The sequence below is a fragment of the Mustela erminea genome, chromosome 8, assembly GCF_009829155.1.
Source record: "Mustela erminea isolate mMusErm1 chromosome 8, mMusErm1.Pri, whole genome shotgun sequence".
Lineage (NCBI taxonomy): Eukaryota > Metazoa > Chordata > Mammalia > Carnivora > Mustelidae > Mustela > Mustela erminea.
Window position 1 is genome coordinate 38410001 of NC_045621.1, and position 18313 is coordinate 38428313.

The window sequence follows — 18313 nt, forward strand, 5'->3', positions numbered from 1 at the left end:
CATTGATTTTATATCCTGCCACTTTACTGAATTCCTGTATGAGTTCTAGCAGTTTTGGGGTGGGATCTGTTGGGTTTTCCACATAAAGTATGTCATCTGCAAAGAATGAGAATTTGATTTCTTTGCCAATTTGGATGCCTTTTTTTTTTGGGTCTGATTGTAGAGACTAGGACTTGTAGTACTATGTTGAACAGCAGTGATGATAGTGGACAGCCCTGCCATCTTCCTGACCTTAGGGGAAAAGCTCTCAGTTTTTCCCATTGAGAATGATATTTGCTGTGGGTTTTTCATAGATAGCTTTGATGATATTGAGGTATGTACCTTCTATCCCTACACTGTGTAAATAAAACTTTAAAACAAAGAAAAATGTAAGACAAAATAATAAATGATTTAAGCCTCCCTTCTCCCCACCCCCACTAAAAAATCTGAGCTCTTTGAGGCATTTCTCAATAATAACTAGTCACATGTAAATTATAATAGATTTGATTATATAAACTAATGGTGAACAGAAGCATGGAAAATTCTGCTTAATAGATCATTTCAAAATTGTTCTTTAAAAAGATGACTTTATAAACAGTGATTCCCTTCTTAATTATGTTTCCTTGTGCCAAGTTTCATGTGCATGGTGATTGGTAGGACAGGCTCTTGGAAAAGATGACTTTACTTCCATTGTCATCTTTTGCAAAAGATTACCAAGTTGATTGAATCCACAGGCATTTTAGTGCCCTCATCTCTGTGGGCAGATAGATGGGCACATAGATCAGATTTTGTCCCTGTTCTTAAGGAGTTTATAATCTACTAGAGGAAATAGGCATATAAATAATATAATGTAGTATAGAGAGACTTAGAGGTATGCATGAAATTCTGTGGAACCAGGAGGATAATACAGTACTACTTGTGTCAGAGTATACAGCATTAAGATACAGCATTAAGTTTGAAGTTGACATTTGAACTGGATTTTAATGTGCTGCCAGCAAAGAGTGAGAGGGAATGGCATGTGAAACAGTTTATGGTATGTCCAGAATATGGTGACAAGTTCAAGGTGACATTATAGGGGTGACCGGATAGAGGGGTCTGGTGGGAAATGAGGCTACAGGTGTAGGTTGTGGTAGATTGGAAAAGGCCTCATATACAATCTAAAGATACACTGAGGGAGCTGCAGAAATCTTTGTTGTTTTGTTGTTGTTTTAAATCTATTTTTAAGCAATTATTCATTCATGGGAAATTGCAGGAAGGTATATAGGGAGAGCCCTTGGTACCTTTCCCCCAGTTTCCCCCAGTGGTGGAATAGCACATAATTATATCCAGTATCAAGACCAGGGAATTGACATTGATAAGGTCCACAGGCCTTGTTCCCATTTCATCAGTTTTCTGTGTGTGTGTGCAGCATGTGCCTGTTGCATGTGTGTGCGCAGCATGTGCCTCTTGCATGTGTGTAGCTATGTGGTTTCTTTGTAACCACCACGGTCAAGACACAGACCTGTTTTGTGGCCACAAGGCCCCCCTTGCTATCCCTTTATAGCCACACCCATCTCCTCTCCCCCTTTCCCTAATCCTTGCTGGCAACCACAAATCTGTTCTCCAAATCTGTAATTTTGTTATTTCAAGTGTATCTATCTTATAAATAGAATCATACAATGTATAACCTTTTGAGACTGGTTTTTTTTTTTTTTTTTTTTTTTCACTCAGCTTAATTCCCACAAGATCAGGGCAAGTAGTCGTGTGAGTAATGCTAATTCCTTTTGATTGCTGAGTTTTATTAGTCCATTCTGTGGATGTACCCCAGTGTGTTTAATCAGTCACCCGTTGAAGGACTTCCAGACTGTTTCCAGTTCTTGGCTAGTAGAAATAAAGCTACTCTGGACATTTTTGTACAGGTTTTATATGAATGTAGGTTTTCATTCCTCTGGGATAAATGCCCAAGAGTACGATTCTTAGTTTGCAAGAAACCACCAAACTCTTTTCCAGAGTTGCTGTACCACTTTTCATTCCTGCTAGCAATGTTTTAGTCAGAGTTGGGGTGAGATTGGAAGTGTATTGGTGAAGATATAGTGGCAGAAGATGAACTTCGTGAGAGAACTCTGGTGACAAGGAAAGCTGAAGGATGAGGAGAAGCCAGATATGCAACTAGATTACTGAGGGAGAATTGAGAGGATTTGATAGTTGTATACACCTAACTCTAGGGCCACATATCCTCTGGCCTATTTTCTACCCACCAAATATTTTCCAGTGCATGAGTCAATAAACTGCAGCCCAGGACAGCCTGGTTTAATAAATAAAGTTTTATTGGAACACAGCCATGCCCATTCATTGACATATGGTTTGTGGCTGCCTTCCTGCTACAGTGGCAGAATTGAGTAGTTGTGACAGACACTATATGACCCATAAAAAGTTTGCCACCTGCTTATCTAGAGAAACTTTGATATTTCTGATGAGATCGATTAAAGGAGGGATTCTTCCGGGGGCAAGGGAAAGGGCATGTTTGTGTGGTTTTTTGCTTTTAAATTTAATATTCCAAAGGTGTGCTCTAGAGAAGCCGACTGTGGTTTCCTTTGTCCCTTTTTTTTTTTTTTTTACACTTTATTCTCATTTGTATGTTGGGATTCTATGTAAGACTTTTATTTTGAAAAATGGTGATGGATAGAAGTAGGGAGCAGGATATCAGTGGCCCCAAAAGGGTTTAAAAACCACTTGGGGCGTCTGGGTGGTACAGTTGGTTAAGCGCCTGACTCTTGGTTTTATCTCAGGTCTAGATCTCAGAGTCGGAGATTGAGCCCTGTGTTGGGCTCTGCAGACAGTCTGCTCAAGACTCTCCCTCTTCCTCTCCCCTGGCCCTCCCACACACGTGTTCACTCCCTCTCTCAAATAAGTAAATCTTTAAAAACAACAACAACAACACTTATTTGGATGATCGCTGATGTTCCTTTCAACATTTAAGATACTCTGACTCCATACTGCAGCATCACTTTAAATCTAGCATTTCAATTCATAATTCATTTTCTCTGAGAAAATTGGTTGGTCCCTCTCTCCTCCTGACTGACTGATATAAGAAATGTTGCCTTGGGCTGCCTGGCCAGCTCAGTCAGGAGAGCCTGCGACTCTTGATCTCAGGGTTGTAAGCTTGAGCCCCAGGTTGGGTGTAGAGATTACTTAAAAATATAGTCTCTGAAAAAAAAAAAAGAAAGAAAGAAATGTTGCCTCTGTATTCCTGGCTCACAACCTTCGTCATCAAGTTCTTTCTCCTTACCTAAGCATCTATTTGCCAAAGCCCTGTTCATTTGAAGACATAGAGGAGACTGACATCTGCAACTTCTCTCTCTTTCTCTTTTCCTGAGCACTCTATAGGTAGCGAGGGGATATGAGGCATCTGGGGGAGGTGTGTGAGAGAGCTGTGCTCCTTTCATTATGCCTAGTAGTTGTGATGGATTTCTGTGTGTATCTTTATGTTTAAAGCTCCTTCTCATTCCACTAGCACGTGAAGTGACTACTGTTGACATGGTAGGATATCCTTACAGATTCTCATTCATATGTTCCCCCTCCCTCTCTCTCCTAGCAAATAAGTGAATGAATGTGGGATCATACTGTTCTGTAACCTGGTTTATCTTTCAATTTTAATGCTCACATCTTCGCATATCAGTATAGATCTACTTAATTATCTTTAAAGCTTGCCACGGTCTTCCATTTTATGGGTACATTATAATTTAACCAGTTCAGTGGGATAACTTTTCATCTAGTTCTTCGCTATTATAAATCACACTGCTTATACTTATATCTTTGTGTAATTATCTATTTTCCTAGGGTAAATTCCTAGAAGTGTAATGTGTGATTTATGGAGATTGCATCTTTTAAAGCTTTTTGATACACTTTGCCAAATTGCCATCCAGTTTGTTGGACCAATTTATTTTTCACTCACCAGACTTTTAGAAGTCTTTACTGGGGAGCCTGGGTGGCTCAGTGGGTTAAAGCGGCTGCCTTCCGCTCAGGTCATGATCCCAGGGTCCTGAGATCAAGCTCTCTGCTCAGCAGGGTACCTGCTTCCCTTCCTCTCTCTCTCTCTCTGCCTGCCTCTCTGCCTACTTGTGATCTCTGTCTGTCAAATAAATTAAATCTTTAAAAAAAAAAAAAAAAGAAGTCTTTATTTCTGGCAGGAGGAAATAAATACTGTGCCATTTTAACTTAATTATTATTATGATGTAGAATATCTTTTTTTAAAGGGTTTTTTGCCTTTCAATTTCTGAAGCAGACATATCTATATTTTAAACATACTACTTTTGCCATGTTTATTTTTAAGTGTGCTTTATATTTAAAGTTGGGCTTACCTAGTAACTTTATTAAAAACTGGGTCGGAGAGTGGGCAGACCCAGTCTTCTACCACACAGCCCCATGTCTGCACCTCTGAAGAGCCACCTTGTCATCTTTCACTCCTGCTATGAGGTCACTTTGAGATCTCCTGAGTAGTTGAGCCTTGTTGGGTCCAAGGGAGGAGTGGGTGAAAATGGCTATGAGCACTTCAGGGACATGGTCTAGAAGCACTAACTCACTTATTAAGTGAGGATCACCTTTTGTCTTCTAAAATTGTATTTTCACATCACTATTTTGCATCCGAGTGGTTGCCACTAATGTTGGTAAAATAGTACAGTGATGGGTACTGTGGGAACGTTGGCCTTAAAGCAAGAGTTAACACAAAACCTGAGTTTTTGGAGGTCTTGATATAGGCTATTTTTACTAGTGTTTGGCTTGCTAATTTATTTTCCCACTTTGCTGTATTTCTTAATGGGAAAGCAGGCAGTGGAAAGGCTTCCAGCCTTAATTCTAATTGGAGAAGTTATCATACAGATACTACACTTTAAAAATTTGAAGTAGCTCCTATGTCCTCACACTTGGAGCGAAAGAGCTCTAGTCTATATAGCCTTGATATTGTTACTAGTGAAGTGAGTGTGAGATGTGAACTTTGGAATATTGGTTACTACTTAAGTTGATCCTATAATTTAAATCATTTAATTTAAAAAATATCCCTTGGGATATTAATTAAAAATGAAATGTGTTACCATCAGTTGTATGTGGAAGTCAGTGAGGGTTTCTGGCAGAGGATTAAGGTGCCTGGCCCCCAGCACTTAGCAATAACACTTCTCAACTCAGAGCCTTTCCCTGAGAAGTTCTGTCAAGCCCTGGATTCTTTTCTCCGTGACTCTGCTCCATGGAGTATCCTCAGATTCCCACATGTGTGGCTCAGAAAGCCTCAAGAAAACAACTAAGAACTTCGAGTTTCATGCTTCTTACCTCCATGGGACAGCAGCGTGATCCACAGCAGCAGGCTTAGTGAGGCGCGATCCTTGTCACCTTCCAGTCAAGTGAGTGGCTGGTCATGAGGGGGCTAATGCTTTCACATGCTTCTCTTCACCACCACATATTTGTAAAACAGTTGGCTGCTCTTAGTAGTCTGTGTCCATGAAACTTAATGGCGTCTGTGTCCCAGAACACTGTGTTCAGCTGACAAAATGTCTTGGACAATTGAGTCAATTAACAAAATCATGAAGTCACATCATGTATAAGTCACCATCATAGACAGGGGAGTGGGGACGGAACAAAAAGTGTAAGCAAGCCTTTTCCAAAGCCCTGTAATAAGGGAAGTGAGAGGTAGAGATGAGAAGATCTGACCCTACAGGGCGGGGGGCTGAAACAGGGGAGCAAGTGCTGTGGCATCAGAGGAGGAGAGCAGGGGAAGTGAGGGAAGGCTTTGTGGGTATGGGGCTCCGAGGGTGGACAGGAGTAGTGTGAACACTGAGGGTCACTTGAGGAGAGAGAAAAATGTCAGGGTGAGAGAGTGAGGAGAGAGGATGGGGCGGTAGAGAACTGGGAGAGCCTTTATTTGGAAGTTGAGATCTTTTTTTTTTTTTTTTTAAAGATTTTATTTATTTATTTGACAGAGAGAGAGAGATCACAAGGAGGCAGAGAGGCAGGCAGAGAGAGAGGAGGAAGCAGGCTCCCTGCTGAGCAGAGAGCCCGATGTGGGACTCGATCCCAGGACCTGAGATCATGACCTGAGCCGAAGGCAGCGGCTTAACCCACTGAGCCACCCAGGCGCCCCAGGAAGTTGAGATCTTGAGGTGTGGAGTCTGCACATTCCACGAGGCCCACACAACTGGCAAAATTGCACGTGGGGGACTGGAGGCAAGGGGCCCTTTCTCCAGCACATATATAGAACCATCATCAGCCTTGGAACTCAGGAGGGATGCCTCTCACTTGTGAAGAAAAAGCAAAATAAGAGAGTAGATGAGCTTTTTAGACTTATAAAATGATTACAAAAAGAATACCTTTCTGTCAGCTTCCCCAAAAGTTAACATTTTTCATAACCAGTCTACTGATCAGAGTCAGGAAACTGACATTTATATGATAATATTAACTAACCCATGGGTCTTTTTCAGATTTCATCAGTTGTCCTATTCATGTCCGTTTCCTGGCCCAGGATCCAGTTCTGGATGACACATCGCATTTAGTTGTCACATCTCCTTACTCTCCTTTAATCTGGAAGTGTCCCAGTCTTCCATTGACTCCTATGACCTTGACACTTTTGAAAAGTGCTGGCCAGTTATTTTGTAGACTGTTCCTTAGTTTGGGTTTGGCTGATGTTTCCTCATGATTCAATGCAGGTGATGCCTTTTTGGAGACAAAATCACAGAAGTAATGTTGTACCCTTGGCAGTGCCAAGAGGCACGTGAGGTCAGTGGTCCCGTTACCATTCACTTACTCTGTCACACAGTTATGATGGTGTCTGCATGTGAAAGAACTATTTTTCCTTTACATGTCTCTTGAGGGGATTTGGCATCTTTTTTATTTTTAATTTTTTTGAGATTTCATTTATTTATTTGATAGGGAGAAGCAGGCTCCTGCCAAGCAAGAAGCCTGAAATGGGGCTCAATCCCGGGACCCAGATCGTGACCTGACCAAAGGCAGACGCTTAATCAACTGAGCCACACAGGCGCCCCTTTGGGCATTTTTTAAAAAGATCCCAAGTGATTCTGGTGTATGTCCAGGGTCGGGATGGAGGATGGCAGACGTACATCGAGATGGAGAAGTTCCTGAAATCTTTTTTTCTTTTTTTTTAAGATTTTTATTTTTTATTTGAACTTTGGTGCCCCGAAGTTCATGAAGTCTTACCTCAACATGGAAGGAGTGAAGCTAGTTGTTCAGATAGGGAGGAGAGAGTGAAAGAGACACTGAAGTCTCTTGAAGAAAGTGGAGCAATTTTGAAGCATCTGTTATTAGGAGTTCCTAGTTGAAAATAATCCAGATGGAAGAAATGTTTCTGACTGGATTGAAGACCATCGAACAGCATGAATTTTAGCCAACTAAGTGTACACAGTTTCCAGCACTTTCTCTATAGTGCCGAGAAACCTGGGAGCCGAGGTAGAGAATTAGAGAAAATTTCAGTGAAGAACATCCAACATTGTTTAGGGGAACAAGAGACCGTTGCTGTGGGCACGCACAGCACAGAAACATGCAGTCTTGGCAGGACAGGTAACACAGTCATTGAGGAGCCTGGTGGATTAGGTGACACAATGGTCTCAGCAGCTTGAAAAAAGGTATAGTGCTTGGAGAAGCGGTAAGTGTGACTCGCTTACTCGTTAGGTGTGAAGGGACAGACAGGGAGGTGCAGTAAGGAGGATGTGGTCAGAGAGGCAGAGAACGTGGTGACTTAATGCCAGCAGGCCAGAGATGGGGGACTAGGCGGGCTCCCTGATATGAACGCTGATAAAGGGTGCCAAGCCAAGCCTACACAGGAACAGACAAGTTTATTTGTTCTGTGTGCTATCTTCATTCAGAAAACACTTGCCACATCACCTTTTCTGGTAAAATACTTCTTAAGGTTTTCTGATCTTTTTTTTTTTTTTTTTTTTTTAAGATTTTATTTATTTGAGAGAGAGAGCAAGAGAGAGATAACAAGCGGGGGGAGGGGTAGGGGGAGAAAGGCAGACTCCCCACTGAGCAGGGAGCCTGATACGGGATTCGATGTGGGACTCCATCCCAGAACCTTGGGATCATGACCTGAGCCAAAGCCACTGAGCCACCCAGGTGCCCAAGGTTTTCTGATCATCTTTCAGGAAAATTTGGACATGTTTCTTTTTTTCTTTTTTTTTTTTAAGGTTTTATTTAATCAACTGTAATTATCCATGTAATGGGGAACCGATATCACACAAATAGTTGACGTACGCATAAAATTAAAAGCCATCAATTGAAATATGAACATACTTTTTCTCAAGACTGCTAATAATAAGGTTGATGAGTTTTAGTTTTTTATATCATGCTGCCGATTATCCTCTATAGATGGCAACTAACCATGGGTGTAAAGGAAGGTGTAAATTGTGAGATATACAAGACTGAAGTAGAGCAAGTGAAAAGGGAAAGTATTTTCCCCTGCCCTCACAGGCAGTCTATGCTCAGTTTGGGGTGTCTCGTTCCAGACTCTTCTCTGTGCAAACACAGGGGTTTATGTTCATTGCTCACGGCTATTGCTCTGCCAGGTAGATTGCCTTTCATGCATGCACTGCGTTTTTTAGGAATTACTTGCCTTCATGGTGTGATAATATCACATTTCCCCACATCCAGTTTTCATCTGGATGTTTTTTTTAATATCCTGGTGATCAAGATTACTGATTTTCAGCTATTCATCAGGCAAGTATGGCACACCTGCCAGCATAGGGCTTCTGATGGAGTAGAAGGGAACATATTAATTAGAAATCACAAGGAAAAGCAGAATTACGTACAACTGTGAGAAAAGAAGTATGTGGCAGTGGTAAAGGTGTGATAGAATTTAGCAAGAAAGACTCCTCTGAGGAAGTGATCATTGAGCAAGAGATGAAAGAAGAATGTGAGTTGGCCAAGAGGTGAGGCCGGGGCATGGGCCTAGGAAACCACATGTGCCACGATCCTGAAAGGATGCCAGTGTGACCAGAGAAGTGGCGTATAGATGGTGGGGAGGAACTGTAGTGCAGGGTCTTACAGGACATGTTAAGAAATTTTCTCCAACCGAAGAGCAATAGGTAATTGGAGCATATTTGAAGCAGAAGTCATGACAGTCATATTTATGTTAAGAAAGGATCATTCTAGTTGTGGTATGGAGAATGGATTGTAGGGAATTCAAGGAAATCAGTTAGTGGGCTACTTATAGTAGTCCAGGCAAGAACTGTGGGGATTCTGACGTGGCAGGTGGTGATATGGGGATACATGGATGGATTTGGAGATGTGGTGAATTAGATATTGGGGCGGGGTGAGAAAGAGGGAATGGTTAAGGATGGCTTCTGAGTTTCCAGCATGCACAAGAACATCAGTAGTAGTACTGTACCATTCCCTGAAGTAGAGAACAAGGGAAGAGTGTCAGGCATTAGGGCAAGATCATGAGTTCTGTTTTCACTTGTGTTAGCTTTGAGGTGCCTTGAGACATTCAAGTGGAGACATTTCAAGTGGGCTCTTGAATGTGAATGTACTAGTAAGAGAACTGGATTAGAGATAGGAATCTGTGAGGTATCTGCATTGAGGTGTTAATTAAAGCTGTGGGTGTGGATGACATCACTTTGGAAGAGATGATAGAATGAGAAGAATAGACCTTGTACCCTGCCTTGAGGGATTCCCAATATTTAAATGGCCTCGTCAAGAGGAATGAGTCAAGAAGGAGGCAAAAGGAGCAACCAGGGAGACAGGCAGGAAAAATTAGGGTGGTGGTGAGTCACAGAGGACAAGGGAGGAGCAGTTTTAAAAGAAGGGTGTAATCAACACCTTCAGCTGCTGCCAAGAGCTAACATGTACTAAAGACAGAGAATTGTATTTCCTGGCAGGCAGGTCTTTGGTGAGTGGCTAAAAGCTGTAAAGTGCTAGGTGGAGAAGCCCCATGGGACTGGGCTGGGAGGGACCAGGAAAAGATGTGGACTATAGCACACACAGGTAGATGCTTTTTAGAAGTTTGCTTAGGGTGAGCAGTAGTGGGAAAGGGCTCTGGGGTTGGCCAAGGGAGAGCTTATTTGATTTTGTTAATGGGAGTCTTGATCATACTTGAAACTGATTGGGGAGAAAAAAATCAAGTGAGAAGGAGTTGGCTGGATGAGGTAGTGAGAAAACAGACAAGTGAGTTCCTCAGAAAGCCACAGGGTTTCTATAAGTAGCCCACTAACTGATTTCCTTGAATTCCCTACAATCCATTCTCCGTATCACAAGGATCTGCATAAGCAGGCGAGTACAGTGGTTAGCAGATAGGGGAGTGCCTTTGATGTCCACCTGTCCTCAGCCTATAATACAGGTGACAGTACCATCTTCTCAGTGGGAAGAAGAGGGCTTTACACGTGGGTCCAGGTTGCTTTTCATCTAAGAAATACCATAAGTTGCTTTCTATTTCCTGGCTTCTCCCCTTTTTTTAATAGCTTTATTGAGATAACTCACACATCCATTCACCCATTTAAAGTGTACCTTTCAGTGGTTTTTAGTTTATTCACAGATAATGTGCAGCCATAACCACAGTCAATTTTAGAACATTTCATCACTTCAAAAAGAAACCTCCTACCTTTTAGCTATCACCTCCCCTCCCTTCTTATTCGTCTTTTACTGTCAGAGCATAGAGTGTGGTCTGAATTCAAATCTAAAATCATTTCATGATTTCAAAGAAGAGCACATGTAACCTGAGGCATATGAAAGGTTGCCGAGAGCCTCAAAAGTGTGATCTAGCCAGAGATGCACAGGGGCCTGGGCCTACTACTTCGAGTCACTGGTGTTAAATCAGCAGATAACACACTCAGGAAATGCACTAAATCCAGGTTCTTCCCTGTCAGAGAAAATCGCTTAAGAATAAAGATTAATAAAATGAAATTACAGAAATAACCCATGTAATTAGTTTGTTAGAGAACATCTTCTGTTGATAAATGATTGTATGTACTTGTCCCCCAAAAGCACATTTTGGGGTACTTAAACTTGGTATGTGGGATGATGAGCTGCTATCAGAAACCTACGACATTCACAGAATCAGGCAGTAACAGCTGACCGGAGAAGGTGAAGATTCTGCAGACCACTGATACTGAAGAAGTTCTGCGTGGGATTGCTAGGATCCTCTTAAACATTTCAAAAAGAAAATCCTAGTCATCAGGAATCAGCATAGGCTTAGGGAAAAAAGGTCATAGCAAATTAACTTAATTTCATTGTCTTATATTCAAGAAATGTGTAAGAAATAGTATATAGCTGACCCTCGAACAACATGGAGGTAAGGGGCACAGATTCCCCACACAGTCAGAAATCCACATAAAACTTTCAACTCCCCCAGAACTTAACTACTGGTAGCCTGCTGCTGACTATAAGCCCTGCCGATAACATCAGCAGTCACCACATTTTGTATGTTACATGTATCGTATACTGTATTCTTACCATAAAGTCAGAGAGAGGAAAGAAAATGTTACTAAGAAAATCATAAGGAAGAGCAGGGGCGCCTGGGTGGCTCAGTGGGGTAAGCCTCTGCCTTCAATTCAGGTCATGATCTCAGGGTCCTGGGCTCTGCTCAGCAGGGAGCCTACTTACCCCTCTCTCTGCGCCTGCCTCTCTGCCTACTTGTGATCTCTCTCTCTCTTTATCAAATAAATAAATTAAAATCTTAAAAAGAAAGAAAGAAAATTATAAGGAAGAGCAAATATATTTCTAGTACTGTCCTGTGAAAATAAATGGATGTATAAGTGGACTAGCACAGTTCAGACCCTTGTTGTTCAAGGGTCAGGTGTTATTTTATCCAGATGTTTAACAAAAAGCCTTTGAGGGGCGCCTGGGTGGCTCAGTTGTTGGGCATCTGCCTTCGACTCAGGTCATGATCCCAGGGTTCTGGGGTCAAGCCCCATATCGGGCTCCCTACTCAGCGGGAAGCTGGCTTCTCCCTCTCCCCTTGCTTGTGTTTCCTCTCTCACTGTCTCTCTGTCAGATAAATAAAAATCTCTTTTTTTTTAAAAAAAAAAAGCCTTTTGAATATGATTTGGAAATAGGTTTATATGTAAGTAGCTGAGTGACCATGCCCAAAGACTATGAGTAGATCATGAAAAGAGCATGATGATTCAAAGTCATAATGGTAGGTTCTGTTCAGAGTTATCTCCTTTTAGGTGTTTTGGTTAATGATTGAGGCCGTGGGAGGTATACTTAACAAATTTGCAGGTAATGCAGATATGAGAGTGATAGCTGGTATGTTGCATGTCCTTCAGAATCCAGAAATAACCTCCACAGTGTTGAACAATGGGCTGTTAATGAGGTTAAATTAAATAGTGGGAGGAGTTGAAGCCTTCATTGCAGGGTCACTCAAAGACCTGGATTCAAATGAATTATATGATTTAATTGCAAAAATTCTTAATGGTAGCCTCAGGCTACATTAACGTTTGTGACATTTATAGGGAAGTCATGGTCTAGTGTCTTCTACATCTTTCCAAAGGTGGGACTGGAACATTAGCCCTACCTTTCTTAAAGGAATAGTTACGGAGGCTGAAAGGAGGTTTTCTGGAGAAGATCAGAGATGGACAGGCTGCTCCCTGATTTGGGGTGTGTATTTGCCCACTTCTCTCCGCTCTGGTATTCTGACTTGCGGATTCCCAGCTGTCTCCACAGGGCCTGGAGACCGCCTGTTTTGCCTGCCTTCCCCCTCCCTGCGCAGTGGCCTGGAAACTCCAGGCGGCAAGCTGGGGCAATTGTGAGTTTTTCATTTGTTCCCCTTCTCGTGAGGGTCACTGTCCTGTGCTGTCTGAAGTTCAGTGTTTTAAATGTAGTGTTTCATATAATAAGTTCCCCTATTTTTTCATCTTTTTCATGGGGGAAGGTAGAACGGGCTCTTGTTCCTCTCTTAGCCGGAAGTGGAGGCTCTTCGGTGATTATTTATTGCTAACATTTTAGTTCGGCATCAAAAGCCGCCTTCTGCTGTCATTCCCTTGTTCCCGCCATGCTTTCCTCAGACAGACTCTGTGCTTCTCCCCTCACTCATCCCCACCGCATGCCATTCCTTTCCCTCAGTCTCCTCTTCCCTCTTTCTCGCTCGTCAGTGGCTCTCCGTTCTCAGGGCCAGCCCGGCGGCCTCTTCCATGTCCTTTCCCTCCCACGGGAGGCAGAACTGAACCCTCTCTCTCTGTTCTGCTCCTGCCATCCTAACACAGTTTTCGGCATTCCAGCGTACCTGTTGTCACTCTGCTGGCCTTCCCTCCGCCACGCGTGTGTCCGTCTTCACATGTGTTCACACATGCGTGTGCTCAGCTCCCGAGGGCCAGTGCAGGCCGGACCCGCCCGAGTGTCTCTTACGGAGTTTTGGGGATATCGTATGGAGAGAAGGTATGTAACAAATGGACGGATACAGTATATAGTTTTTTAAAGGAGTTGTTTTTCTCCTCTCCCCCACATCAGGCCACCGAAGAAGTTTCCAAAAATCTGGTCGCCATGAAGGAGATCCTGTACGGCACGAATGAGAAGGAGCCACAGACGGAGGCCGTGGCACAGCTGGCGCAGGAGCTGTATAACAGCGGGCTCCTGGGCACGCTGGTGGCTGACCTGCAGCTCATTGACTTTGAGGTGAGAAGCCGTTTCTCTTGCAAGCGCACTGCCTTCCTCGTGGTCCTTTTCCTTGTGTTCTCTCCTTTGAAAGATCCCAAGATTCCATCAGGCTCTTGGCTGCAGGGTTCCTGCCGTGTGAGTGGGCGCCGGCTGCCTGCCCCATGAGCGGAGCCAGGCAGGGGTGCAGGGCCGCCTCCTCTCTCCCCACAGTGTGTGTGAAGTTTCTTAGGTATTTGTTGTGTCCTTTTGTTTACATTATATTTAATAAAGAGCTGCTGCTTTACATAATTCACTGGCCTTGGGTTCTCAAGGAGTCAACAATCTAAAGAAGACTAGAATTTCTGGCTTCTCTTGAAAATTTTGACTCTGGCAACGTTGAGCCTGCAAAGCCTACCTGGCTTCTCAGCTGAAATGGAGCAGCTCCCACCTCGTGGCACACTGGGGTGTGCTGCACACAGCAGCTTGCTTTTCTGTCTCAGGGCCTGCTTCACCCAGCTTTGGCTCCTGCCTGGCCTTGGGAGGCATTTAATATCACTGCCCGAGCTTTTACAGCTGAATCGTGCCGTATCAGATGTTCGGTGAATTTAACAGTGACAGTAATGGTCCTTGATTCCAGTCTGAAAGGTAGTCTGAGAAGTCTATACGGTAATGAAGGGCTTGGGTGTGAGCAGGTTCCTCTGAGTCTTTGTCATGGGTGTGCTTTGTTTTAAGGCCAGGGTTTATCATCCTGGTTTATCATCCTGAGTGATCGGTTCGGTGTCTGTCCAGGTGCTTGAAAAACCAGGGGAGAGGACTGCAGACGGGTAATCAGATCCAACTTGGGAGAGCAATGGGAGGGTGTGGTTCATAGGTTACTTGAATATAATTTTAATACTAAAGGACAATAAAAATTTACTTTGTAGAACAGATGATAAAGTTACTTCCCATGTGTAGATGATATCATGTATTTTTAATAGTGTATCAAATTCCACCAAAAGCAATTTCTGTTTCCTCTGCAAAGTTGGGAATGCAGTGTTCCTTCTGCTTTGTCCATCCATCTATTCCCTGACCTGGACACTGAATTTAATATTCATTTGAGACTCAAATTTAAGAGCAGTGTGTGCCCTTGATGTGTATTCTTAGAGATTGCCATTGCTTCTCCTCACCTAGCGCAGGGCACGGGATGGTCTCTGGCTCTGGAAAGGTCTCATTTCACTTACTCTCCTGCAGGCTTGTCAGCCTCGCACCAGGTGGCCATTCTGGAAAATCTCAGGGGTTTGTTTTCGTGTGTTAATTTCTTGTGCAGTTTTCTGATTATAAAGTTCACTGTATAGCAGTAAAGTCCTTCTATTTTGTTTGGTACAGGATGATTGTATAGTTCTGATCTCTGAATTTCTGTATCTTGTGGTACTTAGAGCCTTCATTATTAATCTACATAAAAATCTCTCTGAAGTAGGCCTCGTTTAATAGGGGTATATGTCTACTTGCCATGAAAGCTCAGCTGTTTACAGGATTCTTTCAGTTTTATTATACTAGCAGAAGGCAGCTTCTCTTCCTTCTATCACTGTAAAAGGAAATTATATGTATTGTTTACAACAGGAGCATTTTATTTGAGGCTGCTTGTTCCATATGGGTGGGAATCAGATACCTGAACACTGTAAGCATATAGCAGGGTTTTATTTTTCATATGTGAGTCCATATGATCCGAAGGGCTAGAAATGGTTGAAATTATATGCAGTAAGATTTCACTTTGTGAACATAAATTGCTCATGTTAAAAACAGTGTACTACTAAAACATAGAATTTGGAATTGTAAATAAATATGAAAATTTAATACCTGTGAACATTTTAAAGTCAGATATTCAGTCATACTTACAAATATGCAATGCATTAATTTGAGTTTACTTGGGAGGGTGGATGGGCTCTTTGGCGGTTAGTCGGGTAAACATTTTAATGATTGTATTCCTAATAGGGCAAAAAAGACGTGGCTCAAATTTTCAACAATATTCTCAGAAGACAAATTGGTACAAGAACTCCTACTGTTGAATACATCTGCACTCAACAGAATATTTTGTTCATGTTATTGAAAGGGTATGTACAACGTAACAAAATTTATATTCTCAGTTGAAAAATAAAAAGGAAAGATGGTCTTGGGCAAAGACAAGATGGTAAATGTGGGAAAGTATTTTCTCTGTAGTTCAATCAGTTCATTTTTCCATACATCTTAACACATTTCCCTCCTTAAAATTCAGCCAATGAGCTAAACTCCCATATGGGAGTTAAAAGGTAGGTGAATCATGAGCCCTTAAATTCTCAAATCCTATACAACTGAAGGAAAAAGTCTCTGTGGTCTTGCCTCTAGTCCTTAGATTTTAAAAGGTTTTCTGAACTATCAGTTAAATGATGTGTTTCAAGACGTCGTCTTTGGACAGACCTGCACACTGTGAGGGAGTAGAAGCTGCCTGGGAAGTAGAGCTCAGGTGCTATATAGCTTATCTGTGTTGTGTCAACAAAGGACATGTTTATGAAGTCTGCCCTTTGCGTTTTACCTGTGTGTGTCCACTCACTAACCCACTTACTTGGTAACTCACCTTCATCTTCCTGGAATGAATGACTGGGCTGATAAGCAGGCATTTATGGTAGTATATTACTATCAGCAAACAAACAAAAGCCAAAAAAGCCTGAAAACTTCAACAAAACAAAAGAAAACAAATCCTCTTCTCCCTCAGGAGTGAGCCTCCCTGATTGGCAAGGTCACCCCCTGTCGTTTTGCACAAGGGTTGTTTGCCAGCTCTGGGTCTGTTGTGCATCTGTTTGTCCCAGCATTGGTGCTGTTCTATTAAATTGGCAGACAAGCGTTTTACTGGCATCACTGTTGGCGTGAATCAGCTTGCTCTCCTACCCCTCGCTTTATAGCTTGCCTCCCTCTGATTCATATCTCTGTGGTTTAACACTTCCCCCAAGTTCAGACTTGTTTAGACAGAGCGTGAGTCAGTGCATGTGTTTGATGCCAGCATTCTATTTCCTTCTTTCTATTTCTAAATATCTATGTTGCTTCTTCAGATGTTGCCATACAAAACTTTTGGCATCTAATTTTTTGTTGTTACCAATCCAGAGTTGCGTGTGTAAACATGTAGTGAGTAGTTTGAAAATTTGGTGTTCTTAGAGCACCTTCCAGATGCCTCTGTGTATTTTTAAACCGAGTATTTACTTTCCATAGAAAGCAGTGGTTATTAAAATCTGTAAATTAGTTTGCCTATATTTTCACTTGAAAGTAGCCAGAGGTATGATATAAATATTGTTAAACATCATGTAAAGTGAGAATTTTAAGGTACAATTTAAAGAAGAATTGAAAGCTCTCATGTGAGTGGGCCAGAGCAGAAAACTCAGTGAGGGGGGAGAAGCTTAGAAAATGCAGCTGGTATTGGACTCCCCTTTTTAGCCTTTAGAGCAGAAGATGTGTAGAAAACTGGAGGGAAGAAAATAACCAGCCTTTTCCTACCCCTTCCCCAGCTCTGCCTGTCACTAACCTCCTGTCACTCTTACGTGTAACCCTTGCCGCCTCCTCTCCCTCCTTACACACATCCCTAGGATTTTAGACATAAACGTCCGAGGATTTGTTTTTTTACCATAGTCGTGATACCACATACAAACCCAATGTTATCTTATACTCAGTGTTCAGATGTCCTGGATTTTCACCCACAAAGCGCCATTTTTCAGTTAGTTTATTTAAATCCAGTTCCAAGCAAGGTCCTCAAACCGAATTTGGTTCATATGACTCTTATGCCTTCTCCTTCCTTTCTTTCTTTCTTTCTTTCTTTCTTTCTTTCTTTCTTTCTTTCTTTCTTTTTTTAAAACCATTTACCTGTTGAAGCAACTGGGTCATTTGTTCTATAGAAAAATGACATATTTTGGATTTTGCATCCCTGTGGTTTCATTTAGTGTGTTTCTTTGTCCTCTGTTCTTTTAAATTGGTGAACTAGTCATTATGAACTCAAGTCTGGGGGTAGGGGGAGTTTCCATATATTTGATGTGTTTCAGTCCATTGCAGTCATTATGTCCAGATTTTTATATCCACATTGTGTCATCATTGGGCCATTGGGAAGCTCCTTCAAGTTGGTACTCATGTCCTTTTGGCAAGACCCTGTTAGTCTTTGACTGCTTCATGCTTTCTGGCACAAGATGTCCCTTGCTCATTTTGTACGGGTTCCTGCCCCAGACGTGGAAACAGCCATTTCCTCAAGGAACCTTCAAGCTCCTGTTTTAAGATTTCTGTACCTTAGTTCCTGAGTTGAGACAGTTTGCATGCAACATGACCATCTGCATAGGCTGGAAGTACTTTGTTGTTAGACATCAGGGAGAGACTTCTGCTGCTGGTGTCCATGTGTGCTTGAATGTAATCTTGTTGCTAGTGTTCAAAGGCATCTGGAGGCAGTAGTTTTTCCTCTGGTGACTTGATGTTGATGTGTTTTCCTCCCTAGTGCTAACAGGCTGTGCAGCGTAACTGTCTGCCCTGTACTCAATGGTTTATGGCTTAATCATTTAAGACAAGCTTGACAAACCACCATCAAAACCTGCCCAACTTGTTGTACCAAACTGTCTTACTCTTGTCTTTCTAGTCTCCTGATTATTAAATTAAGGTCGGTGAAGGTGAATTGTACAATCAACCATTTTGTGAGCAGACATTTTCAGGACCAAAGCACTGGTCAGCATTCTAGTTGCTGGACCACACGTGATACAGAAGAGTCATTTGGAGCTTCTTGAAGTTCTGTGATGAACCTGTGTACGAC

The 18313-nt window shown here is 42.3% G+C and overlaps 1 protein-coding gene across 1 annotated transcript in view; it reads left to right on the plus strand.

The window, feature by feature from the left end:
- Positions 1-18313, plus strand: part of CAB39 (calcium binding protein 39) — an 88365-nt gene that overhangs the window by 49836 nt on the left and 20216 nt on the right. The window contains exons 3-4 of the mRNA XM_032355124.1: positions 13399-13563; positions 15496-15614. Of these exons, the coding sequence (XP_032211015.1) occupies positions 13399-13563; positions 15496-15614 (284 nt within the window). The remainder of the gene's footprint in view (positions 1-13398; positions 13564-15495; positions 15615-18313) is intronic.